General features: G+C 33.2%; 3 protein-coding genes across 8 annotated transcripts in view; 2 read left to right on the forward strand and 1 right to left on the reverse strand.

Moving 5' to 3' along the window:
• Positions 1 to 71: 71 nt before the first annotated feature.
• LOC109007914 (3-epi-6-deoxocathasterone 23-monooxygenase CYP90D1-like) lies at positions 72 to 5691 on the forward strand. 2 transcript variants are annotated; one of them, XM_018987814.2, is made up of 8 exons: positions 72 to 473; positions 735 to 1059; positions 1520 to 1669; positions 1770 to 2018; positions 2729 to 2818; positions 2932 to 3117; positions 3395 to 3522; positions 5165 to 5691. In XM_018987814.2, exons 1-8 carry the CDS (start codon positions 262 to 264, stop codon positions 5262 to 5264), a joined length of 1440 nt encoding a protein of 479 aa, XP_018843359.2. In that variant the 5' UTR covers positions 72 to 261; the 3' UTR covers positions 5265 to 5691. The 2 variants fall into 2 exon arrangements, with proteins under 2 accessions (XP_018843359.2, XP_018843360.2); XM_018987815.2 differs by lacking the exon at positions 5165 to 5691 and having other exon boundaries at positions 3358 to 3510.
• Positions 5692 to 7552: 1861 nt separating this feature from the next.
• Positions 7553 to 16043, forward strand: LOC109007915 (protein FLX-like 3). 5 transcript variants are annotated; one of them, XR_001998870.2, is made up of 6 exons: positions 7553 to 7769; positions 8093 to 8645; positions 8750 to 8895; positions 10712 to 10791; positions 10908 to 11076; positions 15276 to 16039. XR_001998870.2 is itself a non-coding variant. In XM_018987819.2 (6 exons), exons 3-6 carry the CDS (start codon positions 8104 to 8106, stop codon positions 10989 to 10991), a joined length of 852 nt encoding a protein of 283 aa, XP_018843364.1. In that variant the 5' UTR covers positions 7562 to 7769; positions 7924 to 7985; positions 8093 to 8103; the 3' UTR covers positions 10992 to 11279. The 5 variants fall into 5 exon arrangements, 3 of the variants coding, with proteins under 3 accessions (XP_018843364.1, XP_018843363.1, XP_018843361.1); XR_001998869.2 differs by having other exon boundaries at positions 7562 to 7769; positions 10908 to 11112; positions 15276 to 16043; XM_018987819.2 differs by lacking the exon at positions 15276 to 16039 and adding an exon at positions 7924 to 7985 and having other exon boundaries at positions 7562 to 7769; positions 10908 to 11279.
• Positions 16044 to 19597: 3554 nt separating this feature from the next.
• LOC109007916 (calcineurin B-like protein 6) overlaps positions 19598 to 22507 on the reverse strand; it is a 30163-nt gene continuing 27253 nt past the window's right edge. Inside the window, exons 7-9 of the mRNA XM_018987821.2 lie at positions 21521 to 21601; positions 21323 to 21435; positions 19598 to 19846 (exon numbers count right to left, since the gene is read on the reverse strand). Of these exons, the coding sequence (XP_018843366.2) occupies positions 19786 to 19846; positions 21323 to 21435; positions 21521 to 21601 (255 nt within the window). The 3' untranslated portion in view covers positions 19598 to 19785. The remainder of the gene's footprint in view (positions 19847 to 21322; positions 21436 to 21520; positions 21602 to 22507) is intronic.

Genomic DNA, 22507 nt, shown 5'->3' on the forward strand with positions numbered 1-22507 from the left:
AAGACAAAGCCTGCTTATAGAAAACAACTCAAGGCAATTCTTCCAAATCTATGCCTGTCCCAATACAAATATTCCATGTTCTACATTAGCTTGGCCCCAACCTCTCTCTCTCTCTCTCTTTCGCACGCGTGCGCATGCACGCTCGTTCTTTCATCACGAAAATGTTAGTCATGGCTGTAGTCACCATGATTAAGCATACTTAAGGCAAAGCATAGAGAGAGAGAGAGAGAGAGAGAGAGCGTGCATGCGGGAAATTTATCCATGGTGGACATGAGTATGTGGATTGTGTTAGGGACAGCAATTTTCTTGTCCACCATGATTCTCTATAGGAAAAGGTTTAGACTCAGATCGTTACAGAGAAGCACACTTCCTTTAGGGACTCTTGGATGGCCTTTTATCGGGGAAACAATTGAGTTTGTGTCTTGTGCTTACTCTGACCGCCCTGAGACATTCATGGATAAACGTTGCCGCATGTAAGTGGGATTAGCATAAGCAGTACCCAGATCATTACTCTCTATTAATTGCACCCGCGTCAAATCTTGTATTATTTCCTAATGATTTAGCTTTACATTCAAATCTACGCTTTAGTATAACCACCATATATGTAATCAGACACTGTTGATTCTTGTTTTCGTTTTGTTACTTCTTTTGTGCATTAACAACACAAGAATACTTTTATTTTGCTGGTGATGATAAAGGGATGTGAGTAATAAATATTCTTTGGGTTTTTACAGATATGGCAAGGTGTTTAAGTCACATATATTTGGAAGCCCGACCATTGTTTCGACGGATGCAGAAGTGAGTAAATTTGCTCTTCAAAGTGATGCAAAGACTTTTGTGCCGTCTTACCCCAAATCTCTCACGGAATTGATGGGGGAATCTTCCATTTTACTCATCAATGGGAGCCTACAAAGGAAAATCCATGGACTTATTGGAGCCTTCTTCAAGTCCCCACATCTCAAGGCTCAAATTACCAAAGATATGCACAAGTATGTTCAGGAATCGATGGAAACTTGGAAAGATGACCATCCCATATACGTACAAGATGAAGCCAAAAACGTTAGCTCTCTCTCTCTCTCTCTCTCTCTCAGCCAATCTATACGGATTAGGGAAGCTAGTTCCTGCCGTTTAAGTTGGATTAATCTAGCTATATTTTGCTTCTTCTAAGTTTGATCAGGTGAGAGTTCTAATTAGACACGAGACAAAACAAAAGATGCCATGCATCTCTCTTAATTAGATCTATATTATGGCTTCTTCTACTGTGTTTAACATGTTTTATAAGAAAGTAAAAGCCTCATGAATAGGAATCGTCCAGGTGTGAATGATTCCCTTGCTCCTACACAAGTTTGAAGATGATTTCGGTTTAAATTAAGAAACCCAGTTGTCTATGTGGTGTGATTCATAACAATTCTGCATGAAAATCGTACTTGTCGGGAGAATTAGATTCATAATTATTACGTTACCTAGTACTTTTGAAAGGTAACTAAGAATTAGTCGGCCGGACTTTCTGCCTCTCCAGATTGCGTTTCAGGTACTTGTCAAGGCATTGATTAGTTTGGATCCAGGTGAAGAAATGGAGCTTCTAAAGAAACAGTTCCAAGAATTCATCTCTGGACTCATGTCTTTACCCATAAACATTCCGGGAACTCAGCTTTATCGATCACTAAAGGCATGAAAGTAATTTATAATTAGTCTATAACTTGCCTATAATTTGTAATTTGCATACTACTGATTTCTCATTTTCTCAATGATCGCATGATGAATTTCAGGCAAAGAAGAAAGTGGCTAAGTTGGTACAAAATATAATCCAAGCTAGAAGAAAAAATGGCATCTCGGCCAGGGTTCCAAAAGATGTGTTGGATGTTTTACTCAATGATTCAAGCGAGCAATTAACGGACGATCTACTTGCAGATAACATAATTGACATGATGATTCCAGGAGAGGATTCAGTGCCGGTTCTTATGACTCTTGCAGTGAAATACCTCTCGGATTGCCCCTCTGCTCTGCAGCAATTAACGGTACGTACGTACGAAGTTAATTTTCTTCCGTTTAATGGATTTATAACCAAATTATGCTCTCAGAATTACTATCATTCGGCTTGATTTCAGCAATTTGCTTGCTTTTTTCCAAATTTGCGAGATCATGTGATTCAATTTTCATGACTTGTACTAGTAGTACTGTACATGATGATCATCATCATGAGACATGAGGTGTACGTCATTTTCGATATCGCTTTGTCATTTCTAGGCCGAGTCCTTTTGGATTGATTTTGTCAAAGGTCTAATAGTAGAAGCGGACTAGCTAATAGCTATATATATATATATATATATTTATATCTATATTTGTAGGAATAGTATTTTTTTATATATATTAAAAAAGATATTTATAATTTAAATTGTATAATCATCACGTAATTAATTTAAAATAAATGAATAAAACATGAGATCCATATTAAAAAAAATATAACTTTCTTTATAGGATGCGTATACTAATATTGATAGCTAGCTAGCTTGTGCATCGACATGAATTGGTTGGCCCGAATATTATTGGGTTAGTGAGATGTCATTTGCATGTGTGACTGCTTATCATGTATATATATATCATGTACATGCATGTATTAAAAAATATTGGTACAATGTATTAGTACTTATTATATATATTTAGTTAGTTCTTATGTTGTAATCTAAATAATTAGTGTTGATCTTAAATATCTGATCATCATTGTCAGGAGGAAAACTTGGAGCTGAAAAAACTCAAAGCTCAGCTTGGACAGCCTTTGTGTTGGAGTGATTACTTATCATTGCCATTTACACAAACCGTAAGTACTACTTGTATATACATATAATAATAATATATCTTCTAAAAGCTCATCAAGAAATTAGGAAATTAATTAAATTAATTAATAAATGATGTTGTCTTAATAATTTATAGGTGATTACGGAAACCTTAAGGATGGGAAACATTATAATTGGTGTGATGCGAAAGGCAATGAAAGACGTAGAGATAAAAGGGTATTTGATACCAAAAGGATGGTGTTTTTTCGCATATTTTAGATCGATTCATCTGGATGAAAATCACTACGACTGGCCTTACAAGTTCAATCCATGGAGGTGGCAGGTAATTAATTAATTAATTAATTAATTATGAGACATAATATTATAAAAAAAATACTTATTTGTGATCGATTATTTATGATCGAAATGACCATATATTTGCAATGGAAATGAGTCTATTTTCGTAATAAATAACCGTTTTCGTCCCAAATACCTAATGAACCATAATCAAGTGTTTTTCTTCCAAAAATGTTTTAATTAATCATGTTGTTATAGCATCTTTTGTTATATCTTTAAATTTTAGGTTTTTAGTGATGGATTTAATTTGGGGGGCCGGACAGGACAAAGACACGAGCACTACTTGTAATTATTTCACTCCTTTCGGAGGTGGCCAAAGGCTGTGTCCAGGCCTTGATTTAGCCAGGCTGGAAGCTTCCATCTTCCTACACCACTTGGTCACTCGGTTCAGGTAATAATTATGAGAATTTCCCCCCAATTTAATCATTTTACAATAATATCAGAGGATGTTACATTATTAAAAATGAATTATTATAAAAGTAATTTCGGTCCTGTACATGATAAAGCAAATTAAATATCACTGATTTAGATTTAAAAATGAGTTGAGATGGATTGAGATAGTTTATAAATAGTAAAATAAAAATTGAATTATTTATTATATTTTATGTGAAAATTTAAAAAAATTAAATTATTTATTATATTTTGTGTGAGAATTTAAAAAAATTATAATAATAAAATGAGATGAATTGAAATAGATTGAGATAAATTACGAATACAAACAGACCTAAAACTACCCTTAAAGTACGGGAGAAATGGGCGGAGGAGGATCAAGTCCTTGACCTTTGCGCGTAGTGTCGCGACCAAAACAACCTGCATTTGTTTCTACAATTTTGCACATGATTAAAGACAAAACATAGCCAAAATAATAATAATAATAAATAAATAAATAAAAATAGATTCCACAGATTTTTCCAAGTGGGCCTGGACAGGCGACAAACCGGTCAAGATTAATTTGTCTGGATGCACATTACCAGATACATGATCTTTAATTTACTGCAGAGGATCATGAGTACCATGGATAAGATCAAAATTACTAAAGCCTTGTAGCTAGACACCATCAGAGAGGCCATCACATGCATGCAGATGTTTAACATACATTTTAATTCATGACAGTACAGACCCTCATGTCCCAATTGGATTTTCAGATAGTGATGTATGCAGCATAAGATATTGAGTACTTCACTTGGACTTATATTTAATTTAGAGCGGTGCTGCTCACAGTGGACCGCTCTATTTTACTGTTAGTTTAAAATTTTATTTATATTTTTTTATTTATATTTTTTTATCATTTTAAAATATTTTTAAAAAATATAAAAATATATCAATATACTAATAGTCACTTTCTTAATTATTAAGTATTTTTAAAAAAAAAATACATAAAGTGTCAAAATGAAGAGATAAATAGAATGGATAAAGTAGTATTTTTCATTTAATTTTGGACCACTGAGTTTGTGCATTACCTCTCTTTAAATCTATTGAGATATCCAATTAAGAAACATTCGACCGGTTCGAAACAGTACGATTCTCGAACAAACTTATATCCTAATGCATGCCTTTTCTTATATGATCATGCATGTCTTCGTGATCTTTTTCCATAAAGTGCATGGGCCTGTAATCCTCGTAGCAGGCCAGCCAGCCAGCAGTGTACATCTTTCGAAATGTATATATATTATATATATGGTCAATCTATAGTTAACTCAACATAGAATATTGTCCCGATTAATCTAGTCGATCTAGATGTTCTGCTCTAGCTATCAGCATGGAAAAACCGCATGATCTGTGCTCATGTGTTAATTGTTCTACCTAGTACTCCATTGACTAATTCCTTTGTTTTAAACAAATTACCAATAAATAATAATCCAATAATGTCTTCAACAATTCAGGGTTAGACCAAAATCAATTCACAATTAGGGTTTGCTAGCTAGCTAGGGTTGCATTTATATATATATATATACCTCGGCATGCATGCAGTACGCGTACTATATTTTAAGAGTTTTGAATATATATTAATTTTGATCTTCTCCAAGCTGCAGTTGGGAGGCAGAGGAAGATACAGTTGTTAACTTCCCCACAGTAAGAATGAAGAGGAGGATGCCAATATGGGTAAAAACCAAAAGGAGAGGTGACCCTTAATATATAATCATCAGCCAGCTGCTTTGGCCCCAGAGGAGATATATATATATATATATATATATATATATATTCGAAGTAATCTCAATACAACGATGCAGCAAAGGCATCGTACATGAAAACAGATAGAAATGAAAGTGATAAGGAGTTTGGCCTCAGTGCACACGTGTGGGGGGAATCACAAGCTGATATATATATATATATATATATATATTCGTCCTCTTCCATAGTCATAATTTGCACGTACGTACATATATATCGACATGAACAGATCAATCAATACAAACTTTTGTAGGACCCAGCTAGTTATTCACCGATTCTTTTCTCTTTCAACCTTTTCTTCTTCTTCGTCTTCTTGCTTGTAATTTGGTCAAGAAATTCCCTCTAATATTAGCTTGTCTGTAAAAATGGGAATCAAGGGGGAACCAAGCATGCATGCAAGCTCACTTTTGGCTTTTCTTTTTGTTTTTCCTTTTTCAAATTCGTTCAAACTGTTTGCGACATTAATTAACTCATGCTTATACAGCTTTTGAAAAGGTAGTAACCGGAAATAAAGAAAGAAATACAGCTTGATGTACACATAGTCACAAGTACGTATTTAACTTAATTAGCCATTATTCGTGAAAGATGGGATGATTTTGGGTGTAGCTGATAATCTGGCTCTTTTGTATGTTGAGGTGATTATTTGATCAGTAAGTAGTAGTATTTTATGAATAGATATATTTAAATGTAAATAAATTAAAATATATATTTAAATGTATAAAATAAATTGATAAGTTTTGATTTTTTATGAAAAATTAAAAAAGTAATAGATTTCATCATTACTACCACAATTGATTTGAGATAGATTGAAATGATCTTGACATCTAAATATAGTCTAGGACTTCATTTAGATGTTACAAATAAAAGTTAAAAATTGAATAAAATATTATTATAATATATATAATTATTTTAATATAATTTTTATTTTAAAATTTGATTATTTATTATATTTTATATAAAAATTTAAAAAATTATAAATATAAATATAAAATAAAATAAGATAATTTATATAACCGAGGCGATAATATCTACCAACTTTGTCACTGAACTCACTCAATATGGGCCGAGTATTAGAAGGTATGTGATGTGACCCACCAATTCTTGAACATTAGAAAGAAAAGGCCTCAACCCATCAAACATTCTATTAGTATCTACGAGCTCATGATATAGGCCTACACAGGTAAAATCTTTAGACTCATGCATGAACTTGGGAAATATATTAAATCTAATTTTGAAGTTGGATGTAAAAATCTTGAATCAATATATCATGACTCTCTCTCCAGTTTTCGAGTGTCTAGACCCATAAAATTAGTCTTACAATATTACTATGATAAAATTAGTAAGAATTTCAAAAATAATTAAACATGTCTATCAATTCGTCATAATCATGAAATAAATATGTACGTTCCTTCTTACTCTCTTATATTTGTTTTCTTGGTCAAGGCTCAAAAGATAAGTATATATGGACAATACTAGTGTAAATAGTTTTTTTCTTTCTTTTTTTTTTTTTTATTGAAAATTGCTACAGATATAAATATATTATATAAAAGTAAACTCACAAACTGACGTGATTTCACGTCATGCGTTAAATCTGCTTTACAATAAAAATAACTTTATAATTTGATGTACTATATCAAGTTATGTCAGTTTGTAGATTTACTTTTATGTAATTCCTTTATGATTAAAATATTTTTATTTTATTTTATTTTATTTTTAAATATTTTTTAAACATCCTTAATCATTAAAAAAAATATAAATTCATTAATAGTCACTTCATTAACCATTAAAAAAATTATAAAAAAAATGAGTTGGCATATTTGGAAATATTCATATATACTAATCTAATACCACATCTCTATTGGGTTTTGTTTGGGTTGTGTCTTTTTTTTTTATTATTATTAGAAGTTTGGGTTGTGTTTTTTTTTTATATTGGATGCGTTAAATATGAGATATATGTATGCCTCGTATCCAGCGGATCTATTTACAGTAAGAATTTTTACTGAAGCTAATTAAAACTAGCCCTGAAAACCTGTATTTTCAACCTTATTAAAGCGACTTAATAGATTTTTATGGCCCTATGGACACTTCAACTCGGTGTTTAGTAGAGCTTTCTGCAGCCTCTTGGTGTTGTTCGTCCATATAGGAGCGACTCATATCGACTTAAAAAGTTGAAAACAATGTTCACCTTTTAATTTTTTTTTAAAAACGACCCTCACAAAACCCTGACAAAAACACCGACAAGCTGTAGCCAACACCCCCAATCAGACAATCTACACGACGCCGCATAATATATTCCATCGCCTGCATCAAATACAAGCAGTCCTCGCAATTCGCAAATTGCAGAATCGTCTGATTGTTGTCTTCAAAAGCCACTCGAGCCGAGCCCTTGCACAGACCAGATTCAACAGGCGGCTCAAAGTCTCTCCCATCTCTCTCGTTTTTTGGCATAGAACTTGCGTTTGTGAAGTAAGTTGTAACCTTCTTATCTGTAATCTGGAAGTTAATAACATATAGATAGGTTAAGTGAGTTAGGTTTGTATGAGTATTGATTATTTTTATTTTTTATTTTAGTGCTAAATTCTTTGTTTGGTTGAAATTCTTGGTTGCCGGAATATGGTAGGTAAACGAGAAAAAGAGGGAGTTGGAAATATCGTTCTCTAGCTCTTAAAAGCCACGCGAAACGTATCATTCAGAAACATAATCTGTTTCGAATTTAAAAATTTCTCAGTTAGCAAACGTTACCTGCAAGGATTTTTGGTTTCATATTTACTGTTTTTAGTATTTCTTAGGGCAATTTGATATGGCTGGGAGAAACCGCGGTCCCCGTGAAACCTTCAATGACAGGCATGGTTACGCACTTGAAGGGCCTTTCATTCGGGGACCTCCAATGCCTAGGCCTCCTCCTCCTCCTCCTCGTCATCCTGCTTTGTTGGAGGAAGAGCTTGAAATGCAGCATGCTGAGATGCGGAGGCTCTTAGCCGATAATAGGATGCTGGTTGAAGACCGTATGGCTCTGCATCGAGAGCTTGGTGCTACCAAGGAGGAGCTTCATCGCATGAATATCGTCGTTGCTGATGTCCGTGCAGAACAAGAAATCCGCTGTAGGGAGCTCAGGGAGAAAGGTATGAAGCTAGAGGCTGATCTCCGAGCTGCTGAGCCTCTGAAAAATGAGGCTGCACAACTTCGCACAGAAGTTCAGAAGTTGAATAACCTTAGGCAGGACCTTGCAACGCAAGTTAAGAGCCTCACTCAAGACAGTGTAAGATTGCAAGCTGATAATCAACAGATTCCTCTTTTAAGGGCAGATATTGATGGGATGCACCAGGAGCTTATGCATGCTAGGTCTGTGTTAAGATTACATATGTAGCTTTCTTTACCTATCTTTTGTATCATGAAAACACTTTTAGCTTAACATTTTTAGGCTAATCGAAGGCTTTTTTCTGTAGAGCGGCACTTGATTATGAGAAGAAGGCAAACATTGAGCTGATGGAACAGAGACAGACAATGGAAAAGAACTTGGTTTCCATGGCTCGCGAAGTTGAGAGGCTACGTGCAGAATTTGCAAATGCTGACAGTAGGCCATGGGGTTCTGGTATTATTTGCTTGAGTCACTCCTCTCTAGAAGTTTTATTTTTCATTGGATATTGAACATTACTGAGATATTGTATTACACACTTTAATTTCTCTATGGACATTTATGTCATCATAGCTATGTTTTGTACCTACAAGTATAAACTGGCTGTTCTGTTTACTAGTGTTCTTTAATTTCACATGTCAATGTTATGGAGAGTAATAGTTATCATTTTTTTATTCTCGTAAAAATACTTATCCCTGCCGCAACTGAGAAGGAAAGAAAAAATAGCCTTTCAACTCTACCTTGAGCAATGTATTGTTTTTTTCTTCAATCACCTTGGCCCTTTGAAATTTCCTTGGGTTTTCATTTTTTTGTTGCACCTTAAAAACCATCACAGTGTGGTGCTAATTGGAATACATAAATATGTTTTGATTTGAATTTTCATTCTCATCTCATAGTTTTAGCACGATGTATGCAGTATGAAGCCATTCCACATTCGTTTTGAACAGACTTTAGCCTCTTTTTGCAAAGGGAGCACGCTTATCATATAAACTCCAGAGTATAATCACATTTGTTAGCCAGAAAAAAAAGTGTTAGGCATCCCTTGTGGCTTTTTTTTACAAGTAAGAAAGTATTTTATCCATCGAATGAAATAGGCAGCATACATGAAGTATACAAAAGAAAACACTTGATTACATTCTATAAAGAAGGAAACGAAAACAGGAAATCATGAACAGAATCTACATTAAGCACTATAGCTGAAAACCATTGACATAAAGAAAACACAAAGAATTTCCAGATTTCCTCCATAGTTCGCTCCTTGTTATTAAAACATCTCTCGTTCTTTTCCCACCAAATACACCACATAAGACACAAAGGAACTATCTTCCACACAGCAGCCACTTGAGGAGAACTTTGAATTCTGGTCCAACATGCAAGTAGATCCACTACTTTCATAGGCATCACCCAAGCCATCCCTTGTGATTTTTAATAACATTCAATATCGTTACTTAAATAAATAAAAAAGTGTTAGAATATTGAGACATCTTTGATGAGGAAAGCAAGGAGGGGGCTTTCATGTTACAGATTGCAGTGAATATGTTCTGCATTTGTTTCCTATCATGGATGGTGAGGAAAATTACTGGTTGTTTTCTATCGCAGATGGCTAGCCTACTCTCATTCTCATAGCTCGGGGTTCCCTTCGTAGATTATGGGTTTTATTTCACATTCTCTACGAGTTTCCAATTTCCAAGATCATTTTCTTCTCCTAATTCCTACCATTGAGCCTCCTTAGTATGCCAAGATTCATGTTATGCCTTTGGAACCTTGCTAGGGCCTGTGCACCCCCGGGATTAGTCAGGACGCTGTTCCTGGACACCCGGTGCCAATAAAAAATGTTATGCCTTTGGAAACGTGAGATTCCTTTTAAAATGGACCTATCAGTGGTAGAGAAAGAGACCAATGATCCCTTATCTTTCATTTTTTGGAAAATAAGTCCTTGAAGATCTAAGATACAATTAACTGCTAGGAAAACTGTTTTATAGCCCTTGCAATTGGTATCATGGTCAATTTTGTGTTTGTAGTCAATCTATGTTTGCTTGTTAGCATTTAAAGAATTTGGTCCTACTGCTAGTTTGGAGTGGTGGTTCGGACATTATAGTTTGTGATCTTTAAATTGAGACCAAACAGTCTTTTAATTGTTTCATTGCTTGTTCAGTGTTTGCAATCTCTTCCTAGATGTCATGCAATTGAACAACCTAGTAGAGCAAGCATATTATTTCCTTGACTTTTCACATTCGCTTCTAATATTTCTAATGATATCTGGTCTCTGCAGGTGGACCATATGGGACAAAATTCAGCAGCTCAGATAGCATCTTTTCTGCACCTTATGGAGATGGCTATGGGGTTCACCTGGTATGTGTGATCACATTAAGGAATTATCTTTATTGACCTTTTGAGGTCATTTAATTACTGTGTTAGTATTAAGTTTCTATTTTTGGTTTCCATATCTCATCTTTTATGTATCTCAGGGCACTGCTGACAAAGGTCCTCGGTATGGTCTGGGTCCAGCTTCATTGGGAGGACCTGACAAGCCTCGCACAACTCGTCGTTGAGATCTGGGTTATTACTGTTCGATTGGAGAATTGGCTTACCTGTTTCTTTTGACGTCCGTTATTCATATATAAATGGGCGAGAAGTGTTAGTTTTCATCTACGTTTGCATTCCATATCAAAAGTAATTTATCTTAATACATTTTTAGGTATCCTAAACTAACGTATATAGGATTATAATGTTGCTTTGAAGCATAGTTGGAATATGTGGCTCTATCACTCGCTAAATTTTGTGTCATATTACCACTATTATTTTGTCCAAGTCTCTTTATCCTGGGCACTTTATCTTGATGAAATTTGTCTCTCTGTTGGTTACTACAAGCTTAATATTCTGGAATAGTGTGGTAATATATCATGCCCATAAGATTTTCAAATTTCTGCGGTATTTGGTATATCAATCCCATCTTTCGCTGAGTTCTGGAGGCTGAAGTATTAATATGTTGTAAGGAATCAACAGTGAAGATCCATGATGCTGACTGATAGATAATATGATCTGCTGCTACAGTTGAGGCTCGGCTTTCAAGTTCTAATATGAATTACATTGTTATCTAGAATGATGATTGTAAATTAATTTGGTATTGGTGTATTCTTTCCCTGTTGGAAGTTTGTTGCTGAAGGTATTAAGATAATGCTTCTGGACATTGGTGGAGAGTGCAATTATATTGTTATGCATGACATTCTATTTGGGAAAAGAGAATCTGGAGTTTAAAGTCATTTACTCCATTGTAAGTTTTTCAGTGCCTTGTGGAATGACTTTTTCAGTCAATTGGGTCGTCTTGGGTTATGCTTAAAGGATGGTAATTATAGATCTCTTTGCCAATTGAAGAGAGTTATATGGCAACCCACAAATTGCAGCTGTGTGGGAGATGATCGCTATCTGTCTAGAGTGGTTTATTTGTAGGGAAAAGAATGATAGAATTTTAAGGATTATGCTTATCAAAAAAAGAACTTTTGAGGACTGCGAGTAGACGGTGGAGGAGCTTTAAATTTTCTTTCTTAATACTTCATTCCTTTGGGCAGCTTATATAGATTTTAACAGGCTGAGTTTACATTATTCTCTCTCTCTCTCTCTCTCATTTTTTAGTTAGGTAATCATCTAGTATACTTTATGTGTACTTGGGCTGCTATCATCTTAGATTTGGTGATCAGGAGTGATTTCTCATGGGTATTTGTGAAATTCTGTTGCTCGGGTGAAATTCTCAGCTTTGTTACAGTATCTGAAGTTTGTTGCTGCAGTAAATTTTGTAGTTCTGCAGTGAGGTGCACCAAGCAAATTTTTTTCCTTCTAAGCCCAAGCATCTCTTATTTGGTTAGATGAAAGGATGGATTAAAAGCAAATAGTTTCTTACAACTACTGTTAAGTACCAAGCTCTAGTGATTTTTTAAAGCTAGCATTTGAACAGGGCGTGCTGGGTTTTGGCAGCTGAAGTGGTCATGCTTTTAAAAATTCATTGAATGTAATGATGAATTCTGTTTTTGTCTTATTCATTTATCTGTCACAGATGGGTCTTGTTTTGTTGTTATCATAAATTGAGTGTACAAAATCACGGTACTTTTTTATGGAGACAAGACCAAGGAAGCACTGGCCACAACAAGCGTTCATGGGAAGATGATGTTGGAGCATCAAGCATGCAGGATGTATTTCTGTGTGAGGAATTTATGTGAAACTATGATGACAGGCTGCCATTGATCAGTCTTTCTTGATAGTGCTGGCTTCTCAAAATAATAGTTTGAGGGGTCCATCCTGGACAAAAACCAGAATATTTAGGCTAGCATGTAGACACTTAAGTCTCTAAACAGTCCGGATAGTCTAAGTCTCAGGCAAAGAGTTTTTAGAATCATAGCTCCGTATGTTTTAAATGGTAAGAGGAGAGAGTCTTAGTCGATTAAAAGAATAAAAAATGATAATATTTAAGGCTTACTTCTCTTCAAAGGATGTATCATCATGCTGTTACATATATATAAAAAAAGAGTGCATCAAAGGGCGGCTATCTCTGGTGTTTCTCCTGACAATACTGATGGTGGATTTACGTTTTACTCGATTCTGAAAATGAGTGAAGCTTCAGGCTTATGATACCTGATAAAATTGTTTGAAAGTGGGAATTTTTGCCCAAAATGGAGGGAGGAACTGGAGGCTGCATGTTCCTAATTTGTGCTTGTTTGTTGGAAGGGGATTATAAGGTTTGTTTCTTTCATCTGAATGAATAATTTTTTGGATCTGGATGATAGTGGATGTGGGTGGCATAATGGAGATAAGAATATATTAGACACAGGATTTAGAATTTCTTGGACTGCCTTCTTATGAGTGTTCTTCTATCATGGTTATATACCCTCTGCAAACAGGTTTGGAAATTTACGAGTTATACAATTCAGCTTGACTCGTCATTACAAAGTTTCTCTTTCTTTAGTTGGGTCTTAACCCTGTAAACTCTTCGGCAGTCAAGATATCTGGCCACTTCCATGAGTAAGAAATTGCTCCAACCATTGAAAGGACCTTGGGATGTCGGAAGAAATGATGGTGGCCATGCCATGTGAGAAGAGGCAGTGCTGATTTGAGCTTCATAGGCAAGTATTTTGCCCCTTTAACAGTTGCATGGGTCTGGATTTGTTTCTTTTCCTAACTAGACTTGTTATTGGTATGGAAGTACTGGTTGCGTGTCCCTATGGTGTCCTAAGGTTAGGGCCTCTGTGTTGCTTTCATATAGAACCATACTTTCAGTAGGCTCTTGGTTTTTGGTCGTTTTTGTGGCCTTTGTTTGTCCTAACATTTTAGCCTTTATAACTGCTATATACCGATTGACACATCAAATCTCACATTCAGTGGTATCAACTTTATAATAAGCTTCACCAGCCTTTTCACTGGACGAGCCTTATCTGTGCTCCTGATTCTGCTATTTTTGGGGTTATTTGGTCGTTAGCTTCACCAAGGATCCATAAAGATATTTTCATAGTTTGCTTTTGCACTGTACCACTGAACTTAAATGAGTTTATCAGGTTTTGATGAATTATTCACCTCTTAAATGTAATTAGAAGTAGTAGTATTGGAATAGCAGCTAAAATGTCAGTTCTTTGGAATTATTCAATTTCTTGCTGTGTTGCATAAATTGTTGGATTTATATATGTATATATATATATAAATATAAAGGAGCTGGGAGTTAGAAAAATAGTTTCTGTTTGAAGGAGAAATGTTCAGTATGTTCCGTGATAAACAGGCTGTTATGGTCTTAGCCTGTAAAGTGCACATCCAGATTAGTATGCCAAAGTTGTAGTTTATGAGGTTAAGATGGGAACTTTTGACCATTTTGATTGTTTATAATGGTCTCATTCTGCACTTCGGGTCTCCTTCTCATTTAGATCCAATAATTGTAGAGAGACGACTGTGTCTTCGAGTTTATTGAAACTGGTGGATGCCTGTTGTGTTTTTATGGTATCGGTGGCCAGTGGCAAAAGAATTTCCAAATTTCTGTACCATATAATCTTCAAAACGATCTGATGTTTGGCCGGAGATGCCTGACTACTGTAGAGCAGAAAACCGGTTCTTTTCACTGGTGGCTCTTTATTGTTCCAATTTTATCTGATGCATGAGCCTAGTTGTCTCACAAATGAAATTATAGATTGAGGAAGTGAAGACCATAATTTTAATATGGTATGGTTCAAGTTCAGCACTTAGACCTTAAATATTGGTAGTAGATGTGCTTTTTTAATATACATGCCCACTCTATTGACTTGGATCCATTAGGTAGATTAATTACATGCATCTAGCTTGTTACAATCTGATTGTTTGGTAACGAATGGTGGGTTGGTTTTGTTGCTTCATGGGGATTTTCGTCCTAGTGTAATCTGTTCAATATAGGTTTGAAGAGAGTGGTTTTATATGGTCACAATACATTTTTCACTATGGTGATCAAAGTAATTTGGTCGGATGTACTAGGAATTAGCATTAAATTAGCAAAAGTTGGGATTGTCCTTCTGGAATTTGATAGTCTCTGAGGCTCTTTGCATGGTAGGAGTCTTATGATCGGCTGACATGACTCGGATAATTCAGGATATATGAGCTATAAATTTTACTGTGGATATGGAACCAAATGGTATTGTGTGCATGTCTGGTGCCCACTAAGTTGGCTGCTTTACGTTTTACCCTTTAATACATTATTGTAGAATTATGGTAATTTGATGCCTAAATAAAGTTACATGCTTACTAGGAGTGCGTTTTTATAATTGTATGTAATTTGTTGATATTGCCAATTAGTGTATTTTCACTGATTTTATTAATATTGTGTGCTGCAGATAGAAGGCTGGTTCTTTTGCTTGGAAGGTAGGGGAAGGGAAAGGATGAGTCAGATAAACTTATGCGATGCTTGCTGAATGGTCTTTTAGTGGATATTTAGCATCACAATTGGTTGCTTTCAGCAATTTTGATACATGTTGCCCCTTACTGCATGTTCTGTAAGGTGCTGGAAGTCCTTTAGGCAAGCAGCAGATATGTTCCAACCACATTTCCGCAGCAGCAGCAGCAGTTTGCCGTTTCTGGAAATTGTTTTCCAGAGGCAGATCTGGGGTTTACTGAGTTTTCTTCAAACCTCAAATCAGCTTTCATTCATTCAGGGTAAAGACCAGCCAGGTACCACATTACCCCTCTTCTTCCACTTTCTCAATTTTTTTAAGAGCTGCTTTAAGGATGTTGTCGAGGGAGGAGGTGAAGCTGTTGTGGAGGTTTTGATGGAGAGTCTGGGTGGGAAGAGAGGAGTGCCTTGTGATTGGCGTGGTCGTTATACCTCATGATTTGCTTCTGTTCTTAGATATCCCCGATCTTGTGCCGAGCTGAGGGGTTGGCATGGTTTCGCTGCAAATAAAAAAAAAAAAGAAATAAAATAGGCTTTCGAAGCTTAAGCGTAAAAGTTAAATATTTGAATAGTACTCTTTAAAGTTGATACCGACTCAATTTCGATGTTTTCTTTTAAACACGCACATAATTTTGTGGAGTTTAGTTTTGGTTAATCTGGGTCGAAACATTGATTCCAACGACAGAACAAATTTTTCGAACACGTTTGTTTCTTAAGTCCAGCTCGAACCGGTGAAGTGAATACGGGGATAATACTGGTAAATGTTGGAAATGAATAGAAATCGTTTAAAAATGTACGGTGAAGGGATAGTATATTAATATTGCCTTCCTCATTTCACAACATCGATGTCACGATCTTGACAGATCAGAGTATAAGAAAAGAAAATAATAAAATCAGTTTGCGATTCTCTGCTCCTGAAGACAAGTCTGGCTCAAGCACCCAAGGCTGTAGAAAAGGATGTCATTTATTTATGTGCAGGGTGTAAAAGTTAACCGGAAAATCGGTTCGGATCAGCCCAAACTAGTGGAACTAGTCTTGGACCGGTTTCCTTGGTTTGAAAACTGGTTGGTATCGGTTCGGTCTTGGTTCTATGCTTTTTAGGACTGGACCGGTTTGTTATATTATATATTTTTAATTAATTTTTTTAATATTATATATAATAATATAAATTATAATTATATATAATATAATGTTATTATAATTTGAATAATGATAGAGTTACTATCCTACTACTATCTATTTATTATTTTTTTTGTATTTTGTTTTTTGTATTTTTTTTTATTTTACTTAATGATTAAGGAAGTGAGTATTAGTAAAGTTATATATATTTTTAATTTTTTTTAGTGATTAAGGATGTTAAAAAAATACTTAAAAGAAAATGATAAAAAAAATAAAAAAACTTGAACTGCACTAGAGTGGTAGATGGGTAGTGATAGTGTTATTAATAACATTTTATGGCCTAATAAATTTTTAACATATTCTTTTTAATAAATACATAATACATTAGTAATACTAATATACATTAGTATATTAATTACATTTTGTTTTAATTAATTAGTTTACTAATGTATATTAGTATATTAATTACATTTTATTCTCTAATAATAATACTATTAATATTAGCAATCTACTTTTAAGTCTATATATAAAGAATTATATAAATCATATAGTATTAGTAATTATATTAATACTATATCACTAGATGATACTATAGTGATATAGTAATACTAGTATTAGTATTAACTAATAGTGATATAGTTATATTGATAGTTATACTAATACTATTAGATAGTTATATTAATCACTAATACTAATAGATAGTTATACTAATACTATTATATAGTTATATTAATCAATGTTTCACTATAACTACATCACTACAACTATATATAGTATTAATATCATTATTAGTATAGTATATAATATTATATAATATATAATCCATAATGTATAACATATAGTATTAGTATCATTATATAACTATAATATATATATATATATATACACATACTATATGTGGTAGTAGCACTAATAGTATAATAAATAGTATTAGTATATATTAATATATTATAAGAGTTATAGCATAATATATGTATAATAGTATAATTAATTTAATATGTTAGTATTAATATCACTATTAGTATAGTATATAGTATTACTATTACTATTAATATTGTTATAGTCTATATTTCATAAATAGAAAATTGGGATTGCTCGAACCAATCCAACCTCCATGAGAGACCTCAAAAATTAAAGATTCCAAAGATACATTTTGCTCTCCTCCTCTACGTTTTTATTCTTCTGACACTAACACTATAAGGAACGAAAGCAAATACTAAACTGACAGCAGGAATAAACTCCCCCGTCACAGGATAGAACGCTGCTTACATGAAATGTAGTGTTTTGACACTTGCAACACAGAAATAAAAGACACAAGATTCATCATAATTAAAATGTCTCGTATTGAACCTTCAGGGAATCAGCGGCTTTCTAGAGTAACTCAAAACGGTGTGTATGGAAGGATGGTTCAATGCGTGGAACTAGACTTGGTGCAAGCTGTTGATTTGTTGTAGGTTCAATACGGGGCATTTTAATTATGATGAGTCTTGTGTCTTTTATTTATGTGTTGCAAGTGTCAAAACACTGCATTTCATGTAAGCAGTGTTCTATCTTGTGACGAGGGAGGTTATTTCTATTGTCAGTCTAGTATTTGCTTTCATATGTTATAATGTCAGAAGAATAAAAACATAAAGGAGGAGAGCAGAAGGTATATTTGGAATCTGTAATTTTTGAGGTCTCTCATGGAGGTTGGATTGGCTCGAGCAATCCCAATTTTCTATTTATGAAATATAAACTATACCAAAACTAATAGTAATAGTAATACTATATATTATACTAATAGTGATATTAATATTATATATAGTGATTTTAATACTAACATATTAAGTTAACTATATTATTATACATATATTATGTTATAACTCTTATAATATATTAATATATACTAATACCATATATTATAGTGTTACTACTACATATATTATAGTGATACTATATGTTATACATTATGGATTATATATTATATAATAATACATTGATATTAATTCTATATATAGTTATAGTAAATCAGTGATTAATATAACTATATAATAGTATTAGTATAACTATATCACTGATAGTTATACTAATTAGTATTACTATAGTATCATATAGTATTAGTAGTTAACTACTAATACTATAATGATTGATATAGTTCTTTATATATAAACTTAAAGTGGATTGCTAATACTAATATATATATTATAGTGTTAGTACTACATATAGTATATTATAGTGATATTATATGTTATACATTATGGATTATATATTATATAATAATACATTGATACTAATATTGATATTAATACTATATATAGTTATAGTAAATCAGTGATTAATATAACTATATAATAATATTAGTATAACTATATCACTGATAGTTATACTCATTAGTATTACTATAGTTTAACTACTAATACTATAATGATTTATATAGTTCTTTATATATAAACTTAAAGTAGATTGCTAATACTAATAGGATTAGGGCATAAAATGTAATTAATATAAATTAGTATACTAATTAATAAAGTGAAATGTAATTAATATACTAATGTATATTAGTATTACTAATGTATTATGTATTTATCAAAAAAATATGTTGGGAATTTAATAGGCCATAAAATGTTATTAATATATATATATATTTTTTATGTTTAAAACATATGATCAAATAAATTTTCATGTTTAAGATTAAAATTTTATGTTATAAATTATAATAGCATTATCTTATATATAATTATAATTTATACTATTATATATTATATATAATATTTAATATTAAAAAAATTAATTTAAAATATATAATATAACGAACTGGTCAAGTCCGATCCGGTCCTAAAAAGTATAGAACCGAACTGATACTGACCGGTTTTGGAACTAAGGGAACGGGTCTTGGACCGGACCGATTTTCTGGTTTCCAATTAAACCCCTACTTGCATGCAATGAACTGAATAGATTATATGCATTGGGTTTGGCCAGCCTCAGCTATAATAGGCTTGTCTGGTGGGATCTGTCGGAGTGCATCATGATCCATGACCCCCCCACCCAATATACCAAGCATGCATCTAACCATTTCGTGTGGTATGTATCGGTTTTGGAGTAGAGGCAGTGTAAACAAAAGAAAAATTTGCCAAGTGTGTCCATTAACGCACCAAGCATAACCCATATCAGTTAAAATAAGAAGAAAATATTTGTGTTTTGACTTTCTTTTACAAGCACAATGAATTTCATGGTAAGTGTACTTACGCATGCCACGTAAGCTACATAATTCATTTTCAGCAGTAGCCCATGATATGCAGCAGAAGCTTCTCTTTCATTTTCAACATTTGAACCTCACGTTAGCATTGCCAATGTGTTTAGTCATCAACTTCAGTGTTGAAATTAAAGCTGGGAAACACTGCCGTGCCCATGATATCCCTGGTAAACGACAAAATCATTGGAAAAAAAAAAAAAAAAAAAGTTTAAAATCATCGGGGAAATCTTGTGGGTAAATAGCAGAGAATAATCCTAGTGAAAAAGCTCGACACGATCAAATGTCATAAACATCACGTCCAAAACGTTTCGGAATCATGATAATTTTTTTTCATTAGAAGAGCAGGGGTTGGTACTCTCTATCTAGACATGAACACAATGCTGGCAGCTCCTTGGTAGGATCCTAGATGACGGAGAGCATTGGATTGGGTATATTTCTAGTTAACTTTTAGCTAATTTAGTTATTTAGCTTATTTCATGTGCATCCCACATTGGATTACTTATTATAAGTTTGGCTAAACTATTAAAATAATATATTTTTATTATTATTTCTTCATTTTATTTTATAAAGCAGTCATGTTTTCGACATTTTACTGTCATATTTATTATTCTATCCAACATCCATTTATCTAATGATTATTTTATCCAATGTTCTAAAAAATAAAATGAAGCCAATGATTAATCAACATACAAAATAAATTCTAGATTATTACAATATAACAATCAGTGTTCCAAGGTATTTATCATTGTTCCAAAACAATCACATGAAAGATCTTAACATAATAACATTGTTCCAAAATAATTCAGTTCATACAAAAACAACAGTATCCAAGCAATAATACTGTAATGTTTTAACCAAGCAACCAACTAAAGTTTGCAAAAAATAGAGATAGAGAGTAAAATATTTTAATGTTTAGCCAAGTAACGGTATCTATCAAATTTATATAGATTTTTAGCTAAAGTTAAATTTAACCAAGGGATAGATAATCTACTGCCCATACATTTTAGCCCATCTTAGTTAAGTTTTACAATCCTATATATTTTACATACTCCAATGTGATTCACAGCAAGAATCTTCATTCTTCTGTACCATCCCAACTTCAACTAATTCATAAGACTCAATTTCCCATTATTTTCCCCTAGTTTCTGAGTAGCCTAACAGATTAATGAAGAAAAAACAAACCATGGTCCTGAAAACATAAACAGGATATGCACAGTTCAGAAATAAAACCTGCTAGGTTGATAGTCTCGCAAAGTAACCATTCTCGAAAAGAGCATTAATAGGCTTACAACCTAGTCGCATCTCATTTAGAGGTGTTAGTAAAATAATATTTCTTAAATATTTAATTACATCAAATCAAAATAAAAGTCAAAACTAAAATTTTTAAAAATATATTATTCTAATCCAAGTTGTAAATAAATTGTTGGTCTATTATTTTTGTCTCGGAAATCCATTTCCCTTTCAATAACATCATTTTTCAAGGGTTTAGATAAAGAACCCAAATGATAGGGCATTTTCTAAACAGTAGTTTTATTTTTTTGGGAGAGGAAAAGCATATGTTGTACAGTCAATAAAATTTCAATGGTTAAAACTATAGTAATGATAGTAATGAAATTAATAAGTGAATGGAAGGGAATTACTGTAAATATGGAAGCGTCATGTTCTTCAGAAGTGTTAGGTGCCGAACAACGAAATCCTTCCAATCTTCTTTGTTAATCTTGCCATCCTTATCGACATCTGCATCAGAGAATGTCTAAGCAAGAACGGACAATGTAAGTGCACAAATTTCAAAGACTAAAGAATATCAGAAAATGAATTCTTTTACATGGAATCCTCACCTCATCAATGATAGCTTCAAGGCTTTCATCTGAGAGCTGTAGACCGGATTCCGAAAGAAAAGCAACTACCAATTTCCTAACCTGAGAGCAAATACATCAGTGATGAATAGACGGCGAAAATTGACCGTCAGGAAAATTCCTGCCGGTATCAGTGGATGAAAATCATGAGCAATTGACACGCTACGTTCACATCTTTCACCAATGGGAAGCACTTGGAACAAGTATCCGGTTGACTATAGGAAGGAGGCATACTATCAAAAAAAATTTCCATTAACCTCAAGTGTATTTGGTTCTTCCTATTTAATTGTGTTACAATATTGTCAGTCAATACTTGCTTGAAAAAAAGAACAAAAATGATGAAGACACATTCCTATTGTGCAATTTAATTCTATTTATTTTTTGCAATTTTGCTTTAAATGAAAGACATTTTTGTATCGTTATTTTACAAAAACACATTTAATTTAAAATAAAATGTAAAAGGGTTGTGTCTATTGTTACTCAAAAGAAAAATGTCTGTAAAATGCATTTTTCTTAAGATTTTTTTTTTTTTTTAATGAGAGTTGTGTTGATTTTATTTTTTTCTTGTGAATTGACACCAAATGTTTAAGATAAGAATAATGCTACTATGTCACCTCAATTACACCCGAGACGAGAGTGTAAAAGCTATTCACTTCTTCTTTTTCGATGTATCCCATCTGTGTCAAATCATACAACCTAAATGCAACTGCAAAAATGCAAAGTATGAAAACAAATCAATCGATTTTAACCGATACATATAAAAAAAATTAAAAAAAAAATTTACATCTCTAAATTCAGTGAGTAAAAACTGCAAATAGCTGTTGAAGACTGACAATCGATTTTGTCCTCCACGGGAGCACGAGGATGGAAAACACTGAGTGAACGAACGAACTCCTCAAATTCAATGACTCCATTTTTCTTTTCATCAAATACCTAATGAGAAAGGGTCGTAGCCACTGAATGAATTAA

Source organism: Juglans regia, chromosome 12 (assembly GCF_001411555.2).
Source record: "Juglans regia cultivar Chandler chromosome 12, Walnut 2.0, whole genome shotgun sequence".
NCBI classification, from domain to species: domain Eukaryota; kingdom Viridiplantae; phylum Streptophyta; class Magnoliopsida; order Fagales; family Juglandaceae; genus Juglans; species Juglans regia.